Genomic DNA, 25,830 nt, shown 5'->3' on the forward strand with positions numbered 1-25,830 from the left:
AGAGATAAACTGAACTGTTGTCATATGAAATGCTGCTTAATGCTTCTGTCAAGATTAAAAATTGGTCTGTAATGTACCTGATTTATTTATTTATATTTAAAGGATTGTAGAGAGTATTTGTGTGATTCGAGTTGGACAGAATCAGCAAACTTAAAGAGGGTAACCAGTTGGTTCAAGTTCATTAAAACAAATTTCAAAAGCTGAATTGATTTTATTCATTACATAAATTATCTATAACTCAATGTTTCAATTAGTTGCAAAAGCTGAATAATCATTCAAAACATCCAGATTAGTCATTGAAATAATAGCCAATTAGTACATTAATATGTCCAATAATCGTTAGATTAATCGACTATCACAATAATTGTTTGTTGCAGCCCTACTGCTGTACAGCGACTCCTGAAGTAGTCTCACAGCACTTATAAAATAATAAATAACTGTGAGTTAGAGAAAGATTAGACTGATTACGTATTTCGTAGCTTACTTTCATGTTCACACTCACTATTTTAGATGACAAAAAATCCCAATCTAACGTAAACAATAAACATTTCGTTTTTTATATTTTTTTACATACTGATGTATGTAGGACCTACTGTACACAAAATCTTTTTCCAAATTCCTTCACTGATTTTGGGAGAAGATCTGCAGAATTCCCCAAGGAATCATGAATACGATGAACCAGAATTCAGAATATCGCATACTTAAAATCGGCATAAAACGTTGCATTTGTCTTTTTTCCTTATCGTGATTTATATCCGAGTGAAACTGTTTATAAAATGAGAAGAATATATAGACGGGATTTGTTTTTGTCTACCGCGAACTGACTGGATGGTTGGTAGCAATTAGAGTGAGATTTGAATGTTTTCAGCGACTTGTTGTTTGAGGGGAGGGGACAGAAACAAGTCCCTAATACAGTAGCCCCGCCCTCTGACATAACTCTTGATAGGAAGAGAACTCTTTTCAGGGAGAGGTTTACATTTCTGATTAAATATTATGAGTACACATAAATTTGAAGAAGAGAAATCATTTCTTAAAATGGTACAATATTGCATAAAAAACGAATAGCAAATTTTGATTTTATGGTGACTAAGTTTAATTCGCACTGAATCCGGTAAATTCCAACAGCCACTGACTTGCCGTTTTTTGGATCAGTGTGAATTAGCCTTCGGTAACTGAAACCATTATCAGATTCCCCAAAATATTTAATAAAAACATGTTTATGAATTATGCTACAGTCTGCATAGTTTTTGGAGTATTTCTGTGGTTGCATTACGTATGCAGGTGAAAACCCACACTTTTTGATAAAAGACTATCCCGAGAAACCAGGGATTGGGGAAAAGCAGTTCAAATGCATCTCAAGACCACGGAGTTCTGTTCCACTCTTTGTCAAGCAATTCTTTGACAGCCAATCAAAATCAATCGAAATTTAAAGGGCTCACGAGTATAAAAATTGAAATTGCCGTGACGAGCTAAGAATGAACATTATCTTTCATTGGTGTGGATGCTTATACAATTTATGTCATCATTTTCTCTATTTTGATCATTTTTGGTGTGAACGCACCTAAACAGCTCTTTTTTTTTTTAGGGCTAGACTGTTTTGTGAAGTCATTTAACCAACCCATAGACTAATGTACTATATATAGTTTTGCATCAAACCAGAACTGTTCTTTATCATCAATGAAACAAATGGTTGGCATTCAAAACAAATACCCTGCAAATAATGTTACTGTTTTACAAAGCCAGAATCTGGAGCGATGTTGGGTTTAGATCAGAGAAGCTCTCTGCATGCCGACAGAGCAGCGCCTGACAAGCCCTGCCTGTCACCTCCGATCAGCCTCAGCTGCGCAGAGCACAAGCTAATGCTCTCCGTCCACACACACACACACACACATGCTCTGACATCACTATGAGCCTGCATTTCTCCTAAATCAGTCCATGTGCTCTAGGCTGATGGTGCTCTCTGGCTGCTCGCCCGGCTGATGCTCTCGCTCTCTTTTCTCTCTGAATCTCAGGCAGTATTGGGAACGTTAAACGATTGCGTGCATCATACCTCAAATTATACAATTAGATCACTTGCTTTTTAAAATCGAATTATGTTAGTATGTCATCTACTGAAACACCGCCGGGTAGTCGAATGACAGTTCATAACAACTTCCTTTAAATCAGGCCGATCATAGGATCTGTTTCTGTCTTTTTTAGTGAATATAGCAGTCTTACACCACCTTGTGGTTGTTGTTTGTAACGAAAGAATCATTTCCACTTGAAGGGCTATTTTTGTGGCGCCAGCATCATCAAACAGAATTGCGAAATAATAATAATAATAATAATAATAATAAAACGGTTTAATAAAAACTTCTGCCCAAGCTGTGTCGGGTTGGTTAGAGCCACTGTGCTACATTTTTCGGGAATAAGTCTACAAAGGCACATTACAGTAGACTCAGATAGGAGAAAGCATTTAAACATTAATAAATAAAATAAAAATGTTAGTGTTTTGGTCCTGAGTGATGGTCCTCATGTGTTGCAATATTAGTCAGAGTTTCTAACTTCTTTTAATCATTTCATATTGCATTAATGCTGCGTATTAAATTGTCGTTATCCATCAATTCTCCCTTCAATCTGATACCGCTCTATGCATTCTCTGCCCCGAATGATGCTAAAATGTCTGCACTCTTTCTGTAGCACACGCCACACGAGCCACATGCCTCTGGTCAGGTTTCTATTTACAGAACTCTCGACTGGCAGGCAAGATGCGGGGATGCTCCCATCCAGAGTAATGGATTGTTTAACCTTTCGGTTCAGTGGCACACAGCTTGACATCTTCTCCTAAAGCACAGGCACTATAAATAATGTGATATTGATTAAGGATCATCTAAATGTTTTATTTGATATTCCATTGAGCGCGTAGCTTCTTTAAACTCTTGCGATTATGGGATTGTAGGATGAATCCCTGCATGCTTGGCTTGGGCTGTCAGCACAGATGGAGATGGCATCTTGTGGCTCCCCATGTCCCACAGTTGTAGCGTCCTGTGACTGGCTTACATACCAGCAAATGCCCATGAATATATGGATACTGATGAATAAAAGAAAGGATTATTAAATTGTTGCTTTGTTCGAGAAAGAACACATGTGGATGGATATATAAACATTTAGAGCTGTAAAAAGATTTAATTAATCATGATTTATGGCCTAGAAACATACAATCTAGTCCCTAAAACTGAGATTCTTACATTTAAAACATGGAATTTAAAGTTTAATCTGTCCCAGGAGAAAAATGTAAATTTTAAATGTCATGAAAAGAAATGTATAGAGGTCTTTCTGAGGTCACAAATCAAATAGGGACGAGACTCTGATAACACATTTTGGGTTGGAAATCACTTTTCTTTTAAACCATTCATATGGAAAAATCATGTTTTGTGTTTTATTCAAAGTAATATCAATCAATCTGCAGTATAATAAAATACACAATTAAACACAATAAAAACGAGGTTACACGATATAAACATGATTTTTGAGAAAATTCCACAATAATTTCTATTGAATTATCACTTAAATTGCTTAGATGATTAAATAAGGTGTGGGAGTATAATAAAAATAATTAAATAAATGAATAGGACAAGTTCAAAATAAAAGTCCTTTACCAGTGATTTTAGGCTTATGACCCAGAAATCCATTTTGAACAATTATTTTAAGATTTTTTATTATTATTTATTGATAAACAGTTGTTGGCTTGCATAATTAGTAGATTTACTGTAAACCACATGGAGGGAATTGAGAGTGTTTAAGAGTGTGGACTCAAACCAAAATCTCCCAAAACTTTATTCATTGTATTGTTGGTGGTGTTAAGCTTTGATGGTTTTTGTATTACTATATTTCATATAAAAGAGTATCCTAAAAATACCATCAAGGTATGATTTAAAAAAAAAAAAAATAAAGAGAAAGTGGGTGAAATCTGAGCAGGAACCAGTATATTTGTTTTTGTTTTGTTGCTAAGAAGTTGGTCTTTTTATTAAAATGTGTTACTATAAATGCATCCTATATTTTTAACACAGTTAATAAATAGTTAAATCTTTTAGATGAAGCTGCCCTAAATGCTATACTTTTACAGTCTAAACACACTTATTGTACAGTATGTCATACCATCCAGTAAGCTCAGATAATGTTATCACTTTGTGATCCATCCAGCACTCTAAATGGTTATGACGCCATTTTTATAATGTGCTTCTGCCACACAACTCCAGTTGTGTGCTAGCAGTTTGTTGCTTAGTGAAGGATTTGTGTTCTGTGTTTCGTAGCTGCATGTGTGTTTCATTGAAGGGCTCAACATGCATCAAACTCATTCAACAGCTGCTTGCGGGCATGTATATGTTGGTATCTGTGTGTTTGTGAGTGTGGTTTCAGTACCCATATCTACCACCTGAGCTACGTGCTCTCTCCAGGTAGGGTCTCTGGAGTGCGTGTTTGATGGACCCTCAACATTAGGAAGTGAGGAGGTCCCGGCCCCTGTCTTCGCTACTCTGTACTCGCACAGCGACGCACTGATGCAGGTAACCCAGGGCAATTTTGTAAATTCCATTTACACACATTTTCATTATTGTCTACAGCTCTCCATGCATATCGGAGAAGAGAGATCAGGGGAAAGGTTTATTAGAGGTCTTGTTGTAGTTAGTTTTGCAAGCACTAGGTGGCAGAGAAGTCACAGTGTAAGATGGTTTGGTGTTGGTACATTTTTGTTGAGTTTTATATGAAACATCATCTTAACATTGTTGGCTTCTGAAAGTAATAGACCTAAATGTATCATTGGTTCAGTTTTATGTCACGGTGAGATGTCTATGTAATATTCAATTATTACACGGTGTTATTTTAAAAGAAATATTTTGTTCATGGCTTATTTGAAAATTTCATTTTTTCAGAATAACTGGACTCTCTAGATTGTTGAGTAAATAATCTTTTTTAAGAAAGAATCTATTTTTGTTTTAATTTTTCTTGAGATTATTGTTTGATTGATATATCCATTGATATTTCATTGGATAAAATAGGAGTGTGGAGATGAGATAAAAGTAAAAAATGTAAACTTTGAAAGAAATGTACATTTGAATATGTGAGATACAGAAAGTATAAATATATTTTTTTTTACTCAAATTCTTTTCGGAGTTGTTCTGGTTGCAATGAAGTTGTAGTGATGGAGGCCTTGGATCTCTCTTTGTGTTTAACTGAAAAAAGTCATTCTATAATATATTTAAGGAATTGTTTAAACTCTCAAGTTTCAAGCTTTTAATAACTGATATCTTGCTATACAGGGTAGATATGAAACTTTGCCAGATGATCAATGCATTTGGTCCTATGGGAAGACATGGGACCAGATCTGTTTTGTGAGCACCAATGAAATAAGACGATTTCTTTTTATTATAAAACTTACCGAGCATATGCTTTCAGATTATCCTGGCCTTAACATTCACATTTTCTACAAAAATGTCCATTAGGTGTTTTCAAGATCCATTGTTATTGTTGAAAGTTTTGTTGTTTGTTTCTTCTTGTTATATTGAAAGAAAGAGTTAACTTTTGCATTTCTTTCTTCGCACATTCAGAGAGCTGGTTCGTGTCCAATGAACAGAATGTCAGGCCGTTTTTTTAAAGTGGGCATTTGGTGTTTATAAGGGTTAGCAGCAACAAATCATTTTCTGGGGGAGGTTGTGAAAATGAGGAATATAAAAACGCTTGCAGACTTCTATTCCAACAGATTGTACTGTGGGCCTGTTTGTATTATGTTTCAAGTATGTATTTATATTTCAAGTGCTTATATTTTATTAAAATGTATCATATGGAATAGTTTTTTTAACATCCCACATGAGTGACTGTGAACAAGACAATGAGTTAACTCTGATTTGATTTCGTTCTTAATCTTTTCATGTTCTTTGGTCTCAGGCTTTTCCATCTTTTTATGGTGTATGTTTTTAGTGGTTGTCATCAGCAGTGGAGGGTAATACAGTTGGAGCTAATGTGGCTGGAGCTGGAGGGCAGTAAGTGCATTAGTTTTGTCCAGACGTATAAAGTAATGGGAGCTGGAGGTGGAGGCGTTTCTGCATCACGCTGCTTTGAATTCTAATAAGATGCTTTTCTGACGGAGGTACAATCAGTAATTTATCTTAGACCTGTAATTTATCTCCGTGGGGACAAGTGCATCTGTGGTAGGGGCACTAAGTATACATTGAGTGCAAAGACATGAAATCCCACGTGTTTATTAATATGGCACATAACAACTGTTGACAAGGATACCTAATGGCTGCATGGCTGCCTGTAAACTCTGACTTTGCTTGATAGTCTTTAAAGGACTCACATCTTTATTATTATTAATAATTTGCTTTTCTCAGCGGTTAAAGCCTGTTTAAAATCTTTGCCCAGATTCTCAAGACATTATTAATTTAGAGAGTGTTTGATTGGAGAAAAACCTGTGTGGTGCAAGATGAGTCATCAATATTATTATTGGATCATTTTGAAGAGAGAGAGCGTTCTATCCACTATCAAATAAACTAGATGGCTTCTAAGCTAATAGGTTTATTTTGAGACCACAAAAAGGATCCATCTGATCTTTTTTATGATAAAAAACATCATAATCAGTCATTGTATGTTTTTTATAGGCATTTGTTCTTATTCTCAAAGCTTTACAATTTGGTTTGCTACTGTACCTTTAAGGCTTCCTTGCAAAAGCTCACTGTTGTCAAGTTTCTTTTATGGATATAGCGCTTTATACAATAGATATTGTTTTAATGCAGCTTTACAGTTCATCAATTATGAATGTGCCATGAATGACATTGGTTATAGCTTTGATTATACCTGCATGTTTTGTGTAGTATAAATGTTTGACACTTTATCCGCTCAGCATTCACAGCTTTTCTTTTATATGGAATGTGGTGAGAGTGCTTGTGTTACACACATCCTTCATACTTACTCTTAATTATATATCTTCTACCAGAAATAAATACGTTCTTCTAATGCTGTTTAATATTTAGTCATTTAATAATTTTTCTGTCATAAAATCATATAATATTATTGTATAATATATACTATCAGAATATTTTATAGTGTTTCTTGTGTCTAAATTTCCAGAAAATTGTTAATATTGTTCGCTGTAACTGTGATCTAAAAAGTTCACTTAAGTTAATAAGAATAAAATAAAATGTAATGTTCTGTAAATAAATAACAACACACATTCCACACACAGCAGTGCTTGTTAGTTAATATCAGTACAAAATTTACATGATGAAACAAATCCTGTAATGACGAACTTTTGCATACTTTTATCATCATTTCAGCGACACACAAACATTTGATTTGTTAACTGCCGCAGAATTAACCAAGGTGTCTGACTGACCTCTTTAGCTTGTGTAATGTTTAATCTTATCAGAGTTTGGGCATTTTGCCTCAGCTGAAGGAAATGACCTCCTGGAAGCCACCGTGAATATTTGAAGCATCTAACTGTCATTACTTTAATGTGATCTTTCATTAGCATGCCAGTTGTGACTCTTCAGAATGATGGTAATATTTTGGGCCTGTAGAAGCCAAGTTACCTGTTGGACTTAACATTAGCTTCTTTAAAGCGATGTTGCAACGATGTGTCATGCATTCTGACTTCTTTACAATGTTAAGCATGCTGTCTTCTCATGCTTAACATGGTCAACTTGTCAAAAAACGAGTTGTGCTCGATACACTCATACAGGTTTCGGAAAGTTTTTTTCGAACATATAAAACTGTTTTGTAACATTTTTTCCTAGTCCCTTATTGGACGATTCTCCCGGAAAAGCATGCGGCACGCCCACGCGGCAGCATGGAGAGCAGGACAAGGAACGTGTGCAGACTTCACTTTCACTTGTCTGCAGTAGAGGAGAGACAGCATGTGTTTGCGAAGTTCAGGTACTTAATACTCTTCGAAGATATGACGTATGCAATACTACTCTATAGGTACTCAAGATTAATATGAGATTAGCAGACAGATAGGGCCGCTTTAAATTTAATTTCTATAGCACTTTCATAGGTTTTCATTGTTGCAAAGCAATAGTATAAAAATAGTTTAAAATAATGAAAACAGAAATCATGAAAAACTGAAAAATTGTATTATACTATTATAGAATACACTCTATTGCATATCTTCTGTAAGATCTAAATAAGTGATACTGTATGTATAAAGAATTGTATGTTGCATTCATAGGGCTATTAAAGGGATCGGTCACGCGAAATAAAAAATAAAGGAGCCATTCTTTTGCTGATTTTGAGGCTTTAATTATGTTTTTTGGGTGTTTAACAATGGATGTATTTAAAAATAAAAAAACGCTTTATTTTTTACGTAGTTCAAGTCTATTGTTCACCGCTGTCCCTCTTCTAACAGTCCCTCCTTCCAAAACACTCTGATTGATAAAGCTGACCAGGTCTGTCGTGATTAGTTCTTCGCTTAGAGTGTGTGTGTTAGTGAAGATGTCCCACCCATACCATATCAGCGAGCTTCCGCTTCTCAGGCTGTTGTGATTGGTCAATGCCCCTCTCAGTGCACATGTATTCATAAACTTTTGCCAATAAACAGTAACAATGGCGTGAACTTCACTTTATCAGTTAAAAAATATGCGGATCGATTGAAGAGTAACAGAGGTCTGCTAGTGCATGTGTAAACTGCAATCTTTCTTAGATATCGCAATTTTTTTACTATAGTGAGGGAAATGACACCGGAGCGAATGCCGTCAGACCGGTTATATTAATTATCACTTATAACACAAGCGTTAGTTTTGCCTTCTTATATTGGACCCGAGTTGGATAACAAAACAAGCAGACTGACCAGGAGACATAGAAGTGTTTTAGAGGTAGGCTATGCGCACACACACACACACACACAATATCAGTGTATCTGTCACACAGAACAGCTTTTACAGACGATGTGAAAGTCATGGAAGCGGTTATTTGACCGTTGGTTATCTTAGAAAGTGTGTAGCTGAATTCTTATTATCAGCTGTAGCAATGTAATGAAAGTAGTTTTGCGCGTAGCTCATTCAAAGGTTTACAATCTCTAGTAACCAAACACTACTTCAGTGGCTCTTCCTCTTCTCCAAGGAAGGCCTCGCCCCTTTTTGTTGTATTCCTTTGGGAAGAGGTTATTAAAAGCACTCGGAATGGTGACATCATGTACCCAGGAAGTAGAGGGCTGTAGTCCGATTCCAGCCGTTCTCTGAAGTCCTTGAACAGCAAATTCTGATAGACAATATCTCGCTTGGGACTTAACTTTCAGCTTTATCATTTTTAAGGTATTGTTTATGCTCTATTACCAACATAAGACACTAACTAAAGGTTGAAAAATGGGATAGAGGGGAATGGGATCATTAACAATTTATTTACCCTCATGTAATAAAAAATCTGTATGTGACTTTGGGAAACACAAAGGAAGATATTTTATTAATTGTTTAAGTTGCTTTGTGTCTATATAATGGAAATCAATTTGTCCAGTATAGGGTTGTTTAACATGCCTTAACAACGGCCACGTGAGCTCAAATTTCTGTCAAACCTTGTCTCGAACACTAGCTTCTGTTTAAAGAATGAATCTATTAAACGGATAAATCTTGCGTTAAGCGTTTCTTCCCCATTGAAATCCATTATAAGAAAGCTTAACATACTGAAACAACAACCAGGTAAAACGTAATTTTATCAAACAATAATTGAAATAAACACTAGCTCTTGTTAAAAGAACAAGCACTTATTCTGGAGTTAATTTTCATAGACGTTCATTATAAACCAATCACATAACGTGGCTCAAGGCAGAGAACATAACATTTTTATTATCATGTTTATGTTTGATATCAGTGATAAACAATTGTATTTAACTTAGTTTTCCGTGGTCGTTGTTTCGGTACGTTAAGCTGGTCCTTTTAATGGACTTCTATGGGGAATGACATAAAGGTAAATAAATGATCATTTCATTTCAAATGAATGAAAAAAAAAATGTCATTTTGGGGGGAAATTTTATCTAAGATGGACTTGACTTAATACTTGCCATGAGATGACAGGTAGTTAAATTGCAGTAAACTTTTAATTCTGAGATTTTTACTGTCACAAATGTTACAGGTAATACCTGCTACTGGCTTGTTTCTTGCAACAAGTTACTTGCAAGATTTGTTGCTTGGCCTTTGACACGCTAAGAAATCTAACATTCTAACATGATGTTCTCAGAGCTTTAGCGCATGCTGACTTTCTCTGATCCGAACCGCTCTGTGATCCAGTTTCTCTCAACCGAACCACATCCCTGTTCGTCTAGCTGTGAGCAAAGACAGCAGAAAAGCAAGGGAGGAGGGGTAGAGAGAAGGCATTAGTGAAAAATGAGTAGTGTCCTTCCTGGGGAATCTCACACAGCACAGTTTAGAGTCCTGTAGTGCCCTAGCGGGCAGCACGCATGTCCACGTGTTCCGTTCTCGTAGCCCCCTGTCCTCCATGCATTGCATCTTGGGATCACCTTGACGCAGCTTCTAGGGGATCGAATAAGAGCTGAGGAGTACAGTGTTGTTTCTGGACTCGCAGGTGACATGCTGGCGTCCATTTGGTACGCAAAAAAGATGGGACGCCGTCTGATCAGAAGCATTAGGAGGACCAAGAGATTCCAGCTGCAGTTGCTGGTGGGTAATTGTCAGCATTATATACGTGAGGCAGGGATGTATGATGCATGTCTGCGGGACACGGTCGCTCCAGACAGAGTGACTTTGAGCTGTGCATGTAAATCACGGGACAGAGATGGGACATAAGGGAAAATGTTGCCTCTGCAGTAACATTTTCCTTAACTGAAATCTGTAGTCACACAGCTTTTGAGTTTTAAAGATGTGTGTTTGTGTGTGGCTTATATTAAAATTATATTAAATTAATATTAAATTCTAAGTTAGAATTCAATTTTCTCATGGGACAGAAAAGGAACCTTGGAGTATTAGCAAAGTAACTTGCAGGAAGTTATTCAAACGTTTTGCGTTTCATTTTTTTCCCCAAATTTTTCTTTACTTATTTTTGGCCACATCAAACTTTTTGCTGCTACAATAGTGATACTTTTATAAAATAGGTAATATTGTAATTTGCATTTGTGAAAATATATAAACATTCTTCTTCTGTAGAAAAAAAGCAAAGGATATATGACGTTTCGGTAATAAAACCACTATTTACTTATTTCACATTTGCTATCTGCTACTGTTGCTAAGAGAGTGTTGTAGCACTCAATGTGGATGTTAGTGAATTGTAATAAAACAAGTTTTATGATGTACCGTATTTAGCATGTGTGAGTTCACCTTATGTTCCTGTCCATTTTTATGCAGTAGATGGTTAAGATGATCATTGATAAATATGCTGACCAGTACCCATCATGTTGGCATAGCTGGCCAAGTTTAAACAAAAGTTGTTAAACATGATTAAGTGTTCATGAACCAAGCTTACGGTCTCATTAAATTTGCTATTTTTTACTTAAACTATATTATTCTATTTTATGAATTAAAAAGGGATTAAAAGGGATAGTTCATCCAAAAATAAAGTTCATCATTTACACCCTCATATTGTTATTTTTTTTACATGCCTCTGTGTTCTATGAAACACAAATAAATATATTTTGAGAAATACTTCTGTGGCTTTGTGGCTATACAATGGAAGTCAAGGTAAATTCCATAATTTTCATTTTTGGGTGAACTGTCCCTTTAATAAAATGAACAGCTGAGAAGCTAAAACTCAGAGCTTCGGTCTGTAAATCCACAAGCACCCTGATTGCTGGAGCTTGCTGATAATAAGACACTCTACATTCAAAAGCGTTCCAGAATACTCTCAATGGTTCTTTATTTTTATACCTGTAATAGTATAATAATATCATGAAGATGATAACGGGTCAATCTCGCGCTCCCTGTTGATTAAAGTCGGCCTGTTCACATGTGGAGTGGCGCCTTGTGATATTTTTCTTGTCACCTCGAGTGGGTGACACTCCATCTCTGAAATAACTACTCTTCTCTTCCGGTGTTTACTGCCGAATTCATATGGCCTTGAGACCGAGAGCTTGTGGAAGGGGACTCTCTGAAGGCTTTTGTCCTTCTATTATGCTATCGATTGATTGCCTACATTGCTGGCGGTTGGGAATAAAGAGGGTATGTGTGTGAGCTGATAAACAAAAGAGACAGATGCTTATTAGAATGGAGATACTCCCTTAAAATGAGTGGACGAATGTGTTTGCCTGAGTGGGTAGTTGTAACAGAAATATTCTCTTTTGGGTTGACTTTACAGCTGAGTGTACAGAAAACTATGTCAGTTTTAGATCTGTCTGTTAACTTAAAGGGGTAGTTCACCGAAAAATCTGTCATGATTTATGTCATTCAAAGCTTGTACATGATTCTTCTATGGAACACAAAATAAGATATTTTGAGAAATGTCTCAGTAGTGTCCATACTATGGAAATCATCAATGTTGGTCAATGTTGTTTGCTTACCAACATTCTTCGAAATATCTTCCTTTGTGATCTGCAGTCAATTTTCCTTTCAATCGATTAATGATTCTTTTGTTCTGTTAGCCAAACCATAGAAACCACAAAGTGCTTCTGTTGTAAATGGATTGTAATGGTAACAGTCCAGCAATCCATAATGTTTGCCTGCGCGTCGCCATCTCTTTTTGAAATGTAAAATTGCATGCTACTTTTTGTTCTTATCCTAATGCCGGGAAAATGACATTTGTTGCAAAATAATACCCGGCAGCTCATTTAAATCATTATAAGCTTACCGTTTGATTTGTATTAACAGATTACATGCAGTTTTAAGTATTGGTCATTTTGCCTGCCTTGGTCATTTCACTGTTTGTTAAACTTTCAATTATTTTGTCTAGTTTCTAGCTGCATTCGGAGCAGTTTTGAGATAATGAGCATCCCAAGTTTTTGCATTCCATTTGACTTCCCCAAAGCCCCAAAATGTACACAACATAAACAAAAAAAATAATCATATAATAAGTTTCGCAGAACAAGAATATGTGAATAACTCAATTTTGACAAAAATGTCAGATAGAACATTAAAATTCCAAGGCGATGATTTATAGAAAAAGAAACCTATTGTGTGTGGGCCTTAGGTTAAGATGCAACATATTTTTTCTGTTTCACTAAATTTAGAAAGAAGAATAAAATATGTGGAAAGCTCTGAATATGTAAAAAGGTCACAGTATATCACAATACAAATTGCAAACCACAATACACAGTAAACATACAATAGCGTTTACCGTTTATATATTTTCGAGATCCCTATTGATTACCACCGCCCAAGCAGAAGCTATATAACTGGTTATCTTCTATTCCTTTGCTCTGTTGGGAAATATATAGACTGTACAGTAATCGCATGAATACACCTCCTTCTTGCATGTTATGTTTCTCTGGTAGTGCAATATTAATCTCACACCAGTAGCAATGTGACAAAAAGGTTATAATTCATCTATAATGTGATGAATTATGATTTGGCTGTTTGTGAATCCAACTCTGTTGATTGAGAAAGACGATCCATCATTACTGAACAACGTTGATCCACAGCATTTTTGTGAAGCTTCTTAAGGCAGTGACTTGTCGAGGGTCATTTAGCACTGTTTCCTGTATTTTGAGCTAACATGACATTGGGGGTCTGGATTTTAAGTGGGTGAGCTGTAATGAGGGGTCCACAGCAACACTCATGAAAAATAAATGCCTGGTGTATTTATTTAATTGCTAATGAATTATTGATACACTGAAGGTCACATTTAAATGAGAAGCTGCAAATCATAACCTGAGGCATTGTCTAAAGGCAAGCGAAAATGTGTTCTTTTGATATTGAAAAAATTCCAAACGTGGTTAATATATTTAAGGGAATGTAATTACACGGTTTTGTGTGTTTGTTAGTTTTCTTTTCCTCCTTTTGCTAATGTGAAAATTGCCAATGTCGCTGAAGACAGTTGCCAGTTTATCTGATCAGATGCTGTGCAATAATAGGCCCGTCGTATGTGGTTCTTTAATTCCTCTTAAAGCCCTGTGAATCTAAGCTATTAAGGTGGAAGAGAAGGCTGGGCTCGGGCTCTATGGGGATGCTTGCTTTATTTGATGTGGATGCTGTTGCCATGGTTTTGGTCCTGGGGGGAATTGAGGCACAAGCTGTGACAATGTCTGTTACCTCATTTGACACCTGTGGCACATCTCGGGTAGTTTTCGCCGGCACGGATCCGCCATCAATGGGTTTGAAGGCAGAACGTCGACGCAGTGGAGATCCGCAGGAATTCTTGCCGTATTAACAAAGACGCGGTTATTTTTGAATTCTCTTTCTCTTTTTTTCCGCCTGTGAAGGCTCAGCCTGTGTCTCCCCCTCACTGTATCATATGTGTGTGGAAAGAGACTGCAGCGTGTGAAGAGAGAGATCTGTGTCAGAAGGAGCATTCAGACAGCATGGGATCGGCGTCGTCCTCTTGTCAATGTGTGATGCGCGCTCTGGATTTACCTTTGCCTCTGGTTAGATCTGCGCCTCCATCTCACGCCCAGGCGTCGTGAGTATGTTTGCTTGCAGAAAGTTTTATAATCGTTTCGTAATCGTATATTTTTCGAACAATGAAGCTTTTAGCCTAAAGTGCCAGGCGGGGGAAAAATCGATAGTGTTGCTGAAATAGTTTTGTGGCTGTAATGATCAGCCGTGGAGTTCTCACAGCTCGGCCATGCCTACGAAGAAAAGGAGCACAGCAACGCCGATTGTTTCTTTTTCGTCAGGGTACCACCCTAAATGCCAGCATCTATATTTAATGCGCTTTGCTTTTAGGAAAGTGATGTGATTGATACCTGCTCGTGGACATCTTGTAACCCCGGTCCATTTAGATTAAGAATCCCTTGAGAACCGTGGGGCTTTCGACTGCAACACTTGCCGGTTAATTGAACCCATTTCCTGCTTCTCTGAGCTCTTAGGTTCTCCCCCATGCGCAGAGAGCTCCCAACTCCTTCATTGATCTTCTCTCAGGTCCCTGCTCGTCTGGAGCCGGAGCCCAGTTTTGTTCACGCTGCTCGTGGGCAGCGCGATCGCCGCCTCCCTTCCTACTCCAGCCCACTTCCAAAATGAGACTGCTGCACGCTTGATCTCCAAGCTGGTGAGGACACTAAGGTTGCGAGTCGGCCAATGGATGGATTTGGGGCTGTCGGCTTTAACTTCACACTTCCGTTGTTCCGCCGTCGCGTTCGGGAGAGGATGCTGTAACCTTATCCAGGTGCAGCCTCCCTCCGCCACGCTTCCACTTTCCCAGCTGCCGAGGCGCCTGACAGCTGTTACGGCTGTGTTCTGGCCCCAAGGGCTGTGATGAACTACATCTTCGGAAACAACACGCTGTACCCGCGTGGCGGTCGGGCCAACGCTGGATCTGGTCATGCCGCACCGGGCTCCAAACAGAGACATTGGCCCAAACGGAGTTCCAGCGAAGAATTGCCTTCATCTTCCTCGCGCTGGCAGCAGCTGCTAAATTTCTTCACGCGACGCGGGGCCTTCAGCGACTGCATTACAGCAGGTGCAACCCAGGTAACTTCTCGCCAGAGCTCACCTGCTGCATGGGATGCTTGCTTGGAGGAAATGTTGTGTGCTTGGAAGTTCTTTTTAACTTGGTCTCTGTTTTTGTTTTTTATTCCTTGGGAGAAATACAAATTCTGTGAATACAGTTAAAATAGAGATAGAAAATGCAGGTTAGCTTGGAACATTTGTTTTGGAAAAAACGTGGATTGTGAAACCTCTCTGTTAGTTGCAGGGTTTTTTTCAGAAGTCAGAACTCAGTTTAAGATATTTTGGCGATATCTCTTGACACTCGCACGTATGACAATTCGCAGTAAAGTATCTGAACACTCCACATTGCATATTTTATCCATTTGAATTAAAACGGTTTGTGTAGGTCTTTCTGACCGAATCTACATCTTTCAACACCTCCTAAACCATTTCTAATTAAATGTGAGAGACATTTATTTGTTTAGCTTGTTCTTTCATGTTTGCAAAGGTAATAACATTATTCTAACATGCTATTACTATAGACAGTGTTATATATTATATTATTATAAATGGATACTTAATACATCTACTGTATCTTTCAGTCTGCCTTTGTCTGCTAATACATAAACAGTAAGTGTTGGTGAAAGCCATTTCATGCGTGCAGTAAATTACATTTGCTCCATGTTATGTTGTTAGCCTTATTCCGTCCATTTAATTGAGAGTTTCAAACTGGACAAGTTTTAAGGATCTGCTTCCTATAGGTAGTGGAAGGCACTTAGTATGTGAATGATAACCCACTCGTAGATAATCATACAAAGCGAGTAACTTTTTTTAATCTGGCCCTCATTTTTGGCTGTGCGTGACCACAGAAGGCATATGTTTACAAAAAAGACTGTCAGGTGGTGAGTGCTTCTCAACTGAAGGACAAATGGTCGTTCGTTGTGTCAATGGGGGTCATTGCCTGAGTGAAAGACAAAGACAAATCGAAAACTATCACAAAGGTGCTACACAATCTATTATTTTATTCTGTCCTTTGACTTTTTCAAAAACCAGCTCTTCTTGCTAAGGAAACATAGACAATACAGCACATGTTTTTGAGAGGTTGTAGATTACGATGATTTTACCACAGACCAGTTTGCGTCTTGGAAATCTTTTTGAAATTGCTGTCATGACCATGTGATACAAATATTGACTATACAAATGTTATTTTTTTTAAATAGTCTTTGAAATACTATTAGAAGATATTGTCTCTGACAGTAAACATTGCCGGGACGTTGCTGTGCAACTAAAATAACGATCGTTTACAGATTCTGTGATATTAATAGTAGTTCGATGTGGAGGTTGTAGCTGTGCTTTTTCTGTGAATAAACCACAGCTATTGACTAATCCAAATCAAGACAACGACAATACCTTATATAAAGTTCATTATTTGAACTGTAAGTTGTTGGTAGTTGCCAAGTAACACCGGAGCTTCGAGCAATAATATAGAAGGACATTTGAATGCATTTATCATTATTTTCAATAGCGTAAAACATAATTTATCCAATAAGAGTTAGACTTGAGTTTGAGGAAGTATATGTAGGGCTGTGCAAGTTATATGTTTGCTCAGTGGATGTGTCTTTATCTCACACATGTCTTGCATATTTATAACTCCAGTTACAGCCCAAGACATCATTGTTATCACTGGTCATATTTTTATAAATACTTTTTTTGGAATAGGACAGATTTTTTCTGTAGAACAAATTCTGAATATGTGGCATAATGAAGTATTTAGACATGTACTTAACAGTCCATTTTGTTGTTTAAAAGAAATTTAGACCTTAAACATTATGTCAGCTTTGTATGATAGCTTGTGAAATTGCTTTTATTTGATTTAAATCGATTGTACTATTAGATTCGTTTTATTGATTAAAATACATATCTCTGTATTATAGTTAAATTTATTGAAATATTAAAGCTGCATTTTTGAGTCTACCGTACTCAAGTAAGCAGAAAAGTTACACCCCCAAACAACGCAAATATTTTGTAAAAAAGTGTCAAATATTTTGACTTAAAAAAAAATGTTGACAAATTTGTTCATATTGTTAATTGTACATGTTGATGGGTGGTTAATATATGCAAGAGTACACACACGTTTTTTTAGTTTTTATTTTCTGTAAAGGATATCAAATATACTGTAGATATTAGTAACAAATGAAATAAAGTGCAGTTATTTCTACACATCTCTTACATGCACTTCAATTTCAAATTTTAAACTAAAATATCAATGAGATAGAAGATAACAAGATTCCGCAATGCAACTCACTGCAACCAGATCATTATTGTCTTAAATCAGACGTAATGATTACTGAATGTTTTTTTATGAACGTACCCAAATACAGCTCACTATCTCGAAAGATATTAAACTCTTTACCGCAGGTTTGCAGTCTGGGATTTATCTGGCATTTTGACGTTGTTAGCATAATGTAGCCAACATCACCTTCACTGCATGTATTGTATTACAGAGATCGTCATGTTGTTGGTGCTACAATGCATTACCGTATGTCTGTCTAGAAGCCTGTAAGTATTCTTTCAGGTTTGAAAAAATGCAGCTTGTCATTACCATGATATATGGCATATTCAATCAGTGTTAACCATATTTATAAGGTGCTTTAATTGTATTACTCGTTTGCTTTTATTGTTGCTTGTGTGTTTTTTTCACCAGATTTTTTTTGTGGCGTGACCGTTCTGAGCAGACTGTAACAATATGTTAACACACTTTATCATTGTTAATTTAAGACTTGGACATCGATCTAACATTATAACAGTAGGTATACAGTATATCTGTATAATATCTCCTTGTTCCAAATCCTTCTATTGCTCTATTTCCGGTCAAAAACATTGCTTCAATGATACTGTATCCTAAATTCCACACATCTACACACCAAGATTCGAAACATAGCTTCCATTAGGTTTTATTGTGGCACAGGTGAGATTCACTAATGTTATTAATTTACTAAAATTGTCATAAATCATATCAGTGCCTATTGTTGGCATCTACAGTAAGGGCAAGTATAGAGTAATATCTCCGCAATGTCCAACATATCCCAAAATACATTTATGAATTTTCTCTCTTATTTTTTGAGAAAGAAGCAGTTTAAGATCTGTGCAGTCATCCAGAGAGCATGCATAGCCTTGCAGGTCTCACTGCAGCTTCAGCTGTTGCCATGGCGTTGCCATAGCGATCGTCAAGCAAGGACATTTTATCGTGTGGCAGAGCTTGTTTATTTATTTCTCATATCTGTCGAACATAGAGCTTTGCGTGACACGGTCTCTTTCATCAGGGACGGTGTGCAGATGGAAACTGTTGCTCTCGGGTAACAGCAGATGAGCCGGTCATTGATTCATCAATCACCATTCTAATATCCAACCAATCGCTCTCCGTGACCCTGCCCATTAACCCTATTAGTTCAGCCGAGACAAAAGATGGATCCTCCTCGCTGGCATAATTTATGGCCGTAGCAAGGTTGTAGAAGATTAAAATGTATTCTCAGGGAGGATAGTTTTTCCTTTGCAGGCTGTGCCTAGAGATGCTGCGTTCCTGTGTGAGCTGGCCGGGGGTAGGTGGAGGAGAGAAATCTGTGGGCTGTGTGTGAGTAGGAGACATTCTCCACAATGAATCATGGCAACAGGAATGAACATTTTGCTTCCCCGTTTAAAACAATACGGATCCTCTTGTACTGGAGAACACGATGGGGTTTTTGTTGCAAGGGGCAAAGGGATTTGAGTGCTCATTAATTGATAATTTGCCATTAAACTGATGCTGTCATTTAAAACAATGTGTTGTAGATCAGTTGTATGGGCAGCACCTCTTGACCAGATTGAGGTTGAGTGTGTGTACAAGTACTTGTGCGACTGTTGTTACTGGCTCTCAAACATAGGGCTGTCACCTCTCGTATATTGTAGAATTCAGAAGAGTACAATGGTTCACTTGAAATCAATGGGCAGTAATGACATCATTGAACAGAAATCTGCAAATTAGACAATCTTTAAAGGTGAAGTGAATCATTTCTGCGCCACCAGTGGCACTAAAAATAATTGCTTGAAGGTGGGTTGTCAGATTTCTCATAGCCGTTGTTGATGTTCAAGACCAGGTCTGCCTTGATTGGTCCCCCGCTTAAAGCGTGTGTCTGAAGATGTCCCACCCATACCATATAAGCGAGCTTCTGCTCCTCAGGCAGATGGATTGGTTGGTGCACCTCTCAGTGGACGTGTTTTCATAAACTTTGGCTTTTAGCAATAAACGGTAACAATGGCATCCACTTCACTTTAAAATTTAAAAACATGCGGATCAAATGGAGGTCTGCTGTGCATGTGTAAACGTCAATCTTTGTTAGAGATCGCATTATTTTCCCTGCTATGGTGAGGGAAATTACAGATTGCAGATTGACCAGGAGACATTTGCAAGCAGGATTTGTATGGGCGTTTCAAATAAGTGTTTTAGAGGAATGCGCACACACACAATATCAGTGTATCTGTGTCACACAGAACAGCTTTTACAGTGGATGTTAAATTCATGGAAGCTGTTTACTTGACCGTTGGTTATCTTAGAATGTGTGTTGCTGAATTTTTATTACCGAATAGAAAGTAGTTTAGCGCGTAGCTAAGTCAAATGTTTACGAACTCTGATAACTAAAAGTACTCCAGTGACTCTTCCTCTTCTCTAAGGAAGGCCTCGCCCATTTTTTGGCGTATTCCTTTGGGTAGAGGTTATTAAAAGCACTTGGAATGGTGACATCATGTACCCAGGAAGTAGAGGGCTGTAGTCCGATTCCAGACGTTCTATGTAGTGTTTTAAAAGCGAATTCTGTTAAAGACAATATCTCGCTTGGCACTGAACTTTGAGCTTTATCAAAAAGCTTTTGTTGTTTATGCTCTTACAACAACATTACACACTAACTAAAGGTTAAAAAATGTAATCGCAATTCTCCCAAAAAAGCACTTCCACAGCAGGGCGAAAGAAATAGCCTGCTCGTGCTACAACTGGAGAGCGTTAGGAATTGGCTGCGCTGCGTCAAGATTGACTGCACTTGTTGGCCTGCAACTGCAGCTTGTTAGTCTTGCGATAATGAGAGAACTAGAGGTGTTTGTTTGTTCACTGCATTTCAGTGACTGATGTTATATAAACGGTGGGTATAATGTAAACAACACAAACTAGAAGTGAATCAACAGATGATAATAATGCAATGATGTTTTGTGTTATCTGATTTCGAAAATAATCGTACCCAGTATGCGGAGTTGTTTAAAGTGATAGTTCACCTAAAAATAAAAAATGATGTCATTATTTACTCATCCTCTAGTCACATGGAACCAATGACCTCTGTTTCCCCAATACAATGTTCTAACAACTGAATTACAATACACTAACATAGCAATGGCACTCTTGTTTAAAAGCAAACCATTACAACGTAAAAAACATTGGCAAAATATCACTTACAAAAATACTGTCACACTCTTCTCACCACTTATGTGACATTTCAAGTTGAATGTCTTTATTTTGTGTTGTCTCATAGTTATACTTGTTTACTACAAGGACTGACTGTTTTTGCTATGCATACTATCTAATAGATAGTTTGTTACATGGAAGTGCCTATTGTCCGCACATGAGACATTTAAAAAAAGTAGTTTTTTTCAAAACATACAGAAGCACAAACAGGCAACCCAAAAGGTACACTCTAAAAATGTTGGTCTATTTTATTTAAAAAAAAACAGCATTAACCCAAGGGAAAACCCAGCCGCTGGGTTTAATTAACGATGATGCTACTGTACAATGATGTTGTCTACATTTTGCATTAAGGTCATATTTGTCTGACCGACCAATGGCAGAGGCAGAGATTTGCCTATAAGAAGTCTTTTGGTGCCACTACATGTACCTGTAATGTGCAAATGTGCATTTACCTTATGTCACTCACAAGCTGATATGTTGGACAGTCAAAAACGTTTAAAGTGTTACAATGTTTATAATTTCACTACTGTTATTTTAACGTACTGTCTCATTATACTTAAATGTATCATTTATATTACTTTAATTCTACACTATTATGTACTTGCATTTTTTACAAAAGTGCATTAAGTCAAAGTATTTTTTTTATTACAAACGTCACACCTATATGACCTTTAACCTATATGAATTTTCTTATACAGTACTAAAGTGTACCTCAGATAAAATACCAGAGTATGTGGTGCCACACTGAGGGGGGGCTATTTTCATTTTTATTGTTAAATGTGTGGCCTCATTTTCTTTGCCTCAGGCTGTGCCTTTGAGTATGGAGCCATCTGCTGTACAGCAGGATGTGTGTCTGGGTATTACCTATGTGTATGAAACAGATCAATATGTTCATACAATATTCAGAGATAAAATGTAGCACATCATATGTGAATATCGTTGATTTAGATCTTTCGATTTAATCTTTATTATAAATGGATTAATACGTAGAAAATGTTGGCCATATATCTACAGTTAATGATGTCTTTCAGCAAGTCATTTCAACACTGTCACTCACTGGTTGATGTTTTTTCCAGTTCATTGGGATATTCTTTTTAGTGTCCATTCTATGGTTGTTTGCAATGCCTCAAGCATAACTTTTCTCTGTCTTCACATTTCTGTCCTCTTTCATTCCCCAGTCCCTTTAAGAAACAGGACAGGGAGCATTAAAGGGTGAAGTCAGCAGGAAATGGTACATTCACATCTGGCCAATCCTAATGTAGATCCAGTCTGTCTGTTATCCCTGTCCTAACACACACATAAGTGCCTGGAGCATTTCTCTTTATTATAATAGACAGAATTAAAACTAGGGCAAGACAATATTGTTGACAAATTGTCATATTTTATCGTTTTATTTTATTATTTGTGAGATATAATGTGTTGATGATTTACTCGGAAATGGCTTCAGTTGGTTTTAAATGATTGTTCAACCATTGTTTACATTTACATACATTCGAGGCTCACATTTTGACCATAGGGTATCCTAGAGGAGAGTTTTAATACTCCGAGGAGATTTAATGCAGTTGTGTTCAATTTATTTAAGTATTTTTAATGCTTCTGAAACAGCATTAAAATGCAAACGCATTAATAGTATTGAGCTGAAAACTAGATTGTATGTTATGAGTTAGATAACATTGGTTAAACAATGTTGATTTGGGTAGATTTGATGAAAATTCTTTCAGTTCACGCGGAAATCTTCATTTTTGCAAATCTGAGCTTGGTTTGTGACATTGTTGAGATCCCTTTTGAAACTCTTATGAAAACATTTGTGCGTGAGATTTGGGTGACTCAAATCTCTTAACTCATCTCTTACTCATTTCTAAACAATGCAGGAGACTTGACCAAAAGTTTTTGCTGCATTTGTTCTCGATTTAATCCCATTGATCTCTTGGAAAAATCATTGAGATCTCATTTGTGATTTTTCTTTTGCATGGCATATATTATTTTGTTTTCAAGAAAGTATTCTAAATATACAGTAGTTTAAAACAGGCATAGTTTCCCACATAGGTTTTTAATGAATGCAAAAAACATATATATTCAATCAAATTTATTTGTATGAATCTATGTATTGATAATTGTATATATAAATGTGTGTGTGTGTATATAAATTGTATAGATAGCACCATATACTTACCTTGGGTATATCATTTTAATTGGAATTATTATAATTAGTAGTTGTAAATAATTCTAATTATATAATTAGTAGTAATCTAATGACACATTCTTTAGGACACCTATTAGCCAAATAAAATGGCATTAAAATCAATTCAATGTTTAAACTGTTGGTATATTTAAAGGGATAGTTCACCCCAAAAAGTTGTTTCAAACTTGTATAAATGTAATTATTCTGCTAACATTAGGAAAAATATTTGTACGAACGTTTTTGTAGCAAAACAGTTCTGGGGCACTATTGGCTTCCATAGTGAACAAAAAACTATTATGGAGGTCAAAAGAGCCCCAGAACTGTTTAGTTTCCCACCTTCTTCAAAATATCTTCTTTTGTGTTCCACACAACCAATACTTTTATACAGATTTGGAACATGGGTGGGTAAATGATGACTACATTTTAAATTTTGGGTGAACTAAGATCACCAGCTAAATTAACCAAGACCATACCAAGCATATTTAACCCAGTTTTAGAGAATCTCACTGTATTTTCTTATGCTTCTTTTACTTTATAGCAATAGTTTTCATAATTTATAAGAAACTAAATGAAACTTTGAGACTGTACAGTATATTTGAACAATATTCATATAGGGTTGCCATATTTGATTACTCAAGTGATTAAACCACACAGCCTACAGCATATCTATCGTGTTCCTCGGTTGAAACCTATAGGCTTAAATAAACAACCATCATCCAGCTGTCAGCACTGAAGGGCTTACTGTAAATAACACAGAACTGTGTGTAAAACCATACATTGCAAATAACTGTGGATTTGTTGTGAACAGTTATGGTGAACTAAGGTCAGCGCAAGGATCTCCTTATGTCCTCCACCATCATGCTCTGAAACACAGCGCAGGCCCATTTGCTAAGCATCTAAAAGAGATTGCGTTTATCCGCTGTGGCCCATCACTTTGTGACCCGTGTTAATGCTTTGAAGAGCGAATCAGACTACAAAAGCCTCGTGAATCAGATGTGCAGGGTGCAAATCCGCTGTTGTTCAAAAAGTGAAGTGCAGGAATCGTCCTAAACAAGCAGCGGACGCCGATGCTGAAATCAAGAATGGAGCATTGATTATTCATGCCTGCTGAAGGGACCGTGCGCTGTCATGTGCAGTGCCCATTGGAGCTCATTAATTGGCGTGCAAGTGCAGGGGGATGAGAGCGAGTGAGGCAGAAAGAGACCGATAGAGTGGAGCCAAGAGAAAAAGACTGGATTTACAACCACGGTGTGTCCTCTCTCTTACCACATCATTTTGCCGGCTGCATTTTCAATCTAAGCATCAGCGTGCTAGTCCGCTTTGCTCAGAAAATAATGAACGCCTACTGCCACAACCATGAATACTGCTGTGGTGCTTACATGGACTGTCGGACCGGTTTGCCAGAGTTGGTAAACTGCAACCATCCTAGAATGCACCAAACAGTTGGACACTTGCACGGTACGCTGAACAGAACGCAGAGACAACCCCAGTTCCATCAACATTTTCACCATCATCTATACCAACAGCAGCATCCGCCGCTGCCTCACCTGTCTTCACCCACCCTGCTTGACCTTCAGCAGACTCCACTGGGATCCCACAGGGTTCCACAGTACAGCTCCTGCACGCTCCCAACCTTCACCAAGAGCAGAGGCAAGTTCACCAACCTGAGGGACAGTGTCAAAAAGAGCCCCACCAAAAGCAGAGCCAAAGTTAGAGCTTCTGCCAGTGGCTTGTTGCTTGGCAATACTTGGGGCACGTTTTCGTTGGATAAGGTATGTGTCCCAGAATTAAGAGATTGCACTGTGAGAGGAAATTGGGGTTGGTTGTTGGAGGTAGTTTTGTTGTTTCATAGACTCTGATTTGATAAGAAATAGTCTGAAAGATGTTATATTGCGTTGATATGGATGTCCCTTAATGGGATAGTTCACCCCAAAATGATTTTGTTTCATTATTTACTCGCCCATATGTCATTTCAAACTTGTATGACTTTCTTTCTTCTGTGGAGTACAAAAGACAATATTTTTAAGAACGTTCTATTGTATGGTCACAAAACCCATGAGACATTTCTCAAAATCGCTTCCTTTATGTTCCGCAGAAGAAAGGTTCATATACAGGTTTAGAATGACATGAGGGTAAATAAATAATGACTGTGTTTTTATTTTTTGGGTGTACTGTCCACTTCAGAGTTATTGTTGTTATAGTTATAATTGCACATGGGAACTTGTTAAAAGGTTTAAAGCACCTTTAATTCATGTTTGTCTTCAATTTTGTGCAGTTTGTTTATGTGTTTCTTACACATACTGCTATGGTGATGTAATGTAAGGTTATTGAAACCTTTGCGATGTTGTAAACATGTGATTGTTTTCTATTATTCCTTATGCCTTATAAAGGTCCTGATAACATCGTCCTAACCCTTTTTTTTTATAAGTGAATGATTTATTTTATTTATGAAATCTTTATGATGAGGTTTTAGGTGTGGGAGGTTTTGAACTATTTTTTATTTGAGACATCGGTGGGAGTTTTAGACTCAACTCTGAACCAGTCACTCTGATCAATACTAACGATTGATTCTAATTTTAACTCCGAGATCACAGACCATGACTACTGTACCACATCCATAATAGCATGCAGTATATATATATATATTCTTATATAAGTTAAACTAAGCA

The 25,830-nt window shown here is 37.1% G+C and overlaps 1 protein-coding gene across 21 annotated transcripts in view; it reads left to right on the forward strand.

Annotated features, from left to right (window-relative positions):
* Positions 1–25,830, forward strand: part of dlg1a (discs large MAGUK scaffold protein 1a) — a 93,904-nt gene that overhangs the window by 33,601 nt on the left and 34,473 nt on the right. For 8 of the 21 annotated variants that reach the window (XM_056751310.1, XM_056751311.1, XM_056751315.1 and 5 more), the window contains one exon: positions 4,437–4,544. The exons of the other annotated variants lie outside the window; for them this stretch is intronic. In XM_056751310.1, coding sequence (XP_056607288.1) covers positions 4,437–4,544 — 108 coding nt within the window. The remainder of the gene's footprint in view (positions 1–4,436; positions 4,545–25,830) is intronic. 21 annotated transcript variants of the gene reach the window in all.

This window comes from Triplophysa dalaica, chromosome 6 (genome assembly GCF_015846415.1).
Source record: "Triplophysa dalaica isolate WHDGS20190420 chromosome 6, ASM1584641v1, whole genome shotgun sequence".
Lineage (NCBI taxonomy): Eukaryota > Metazoa > Chordata > Actinopteri > Cypriniformes > Nemacheilidae > Triplophysa > Triplophysa dalaica.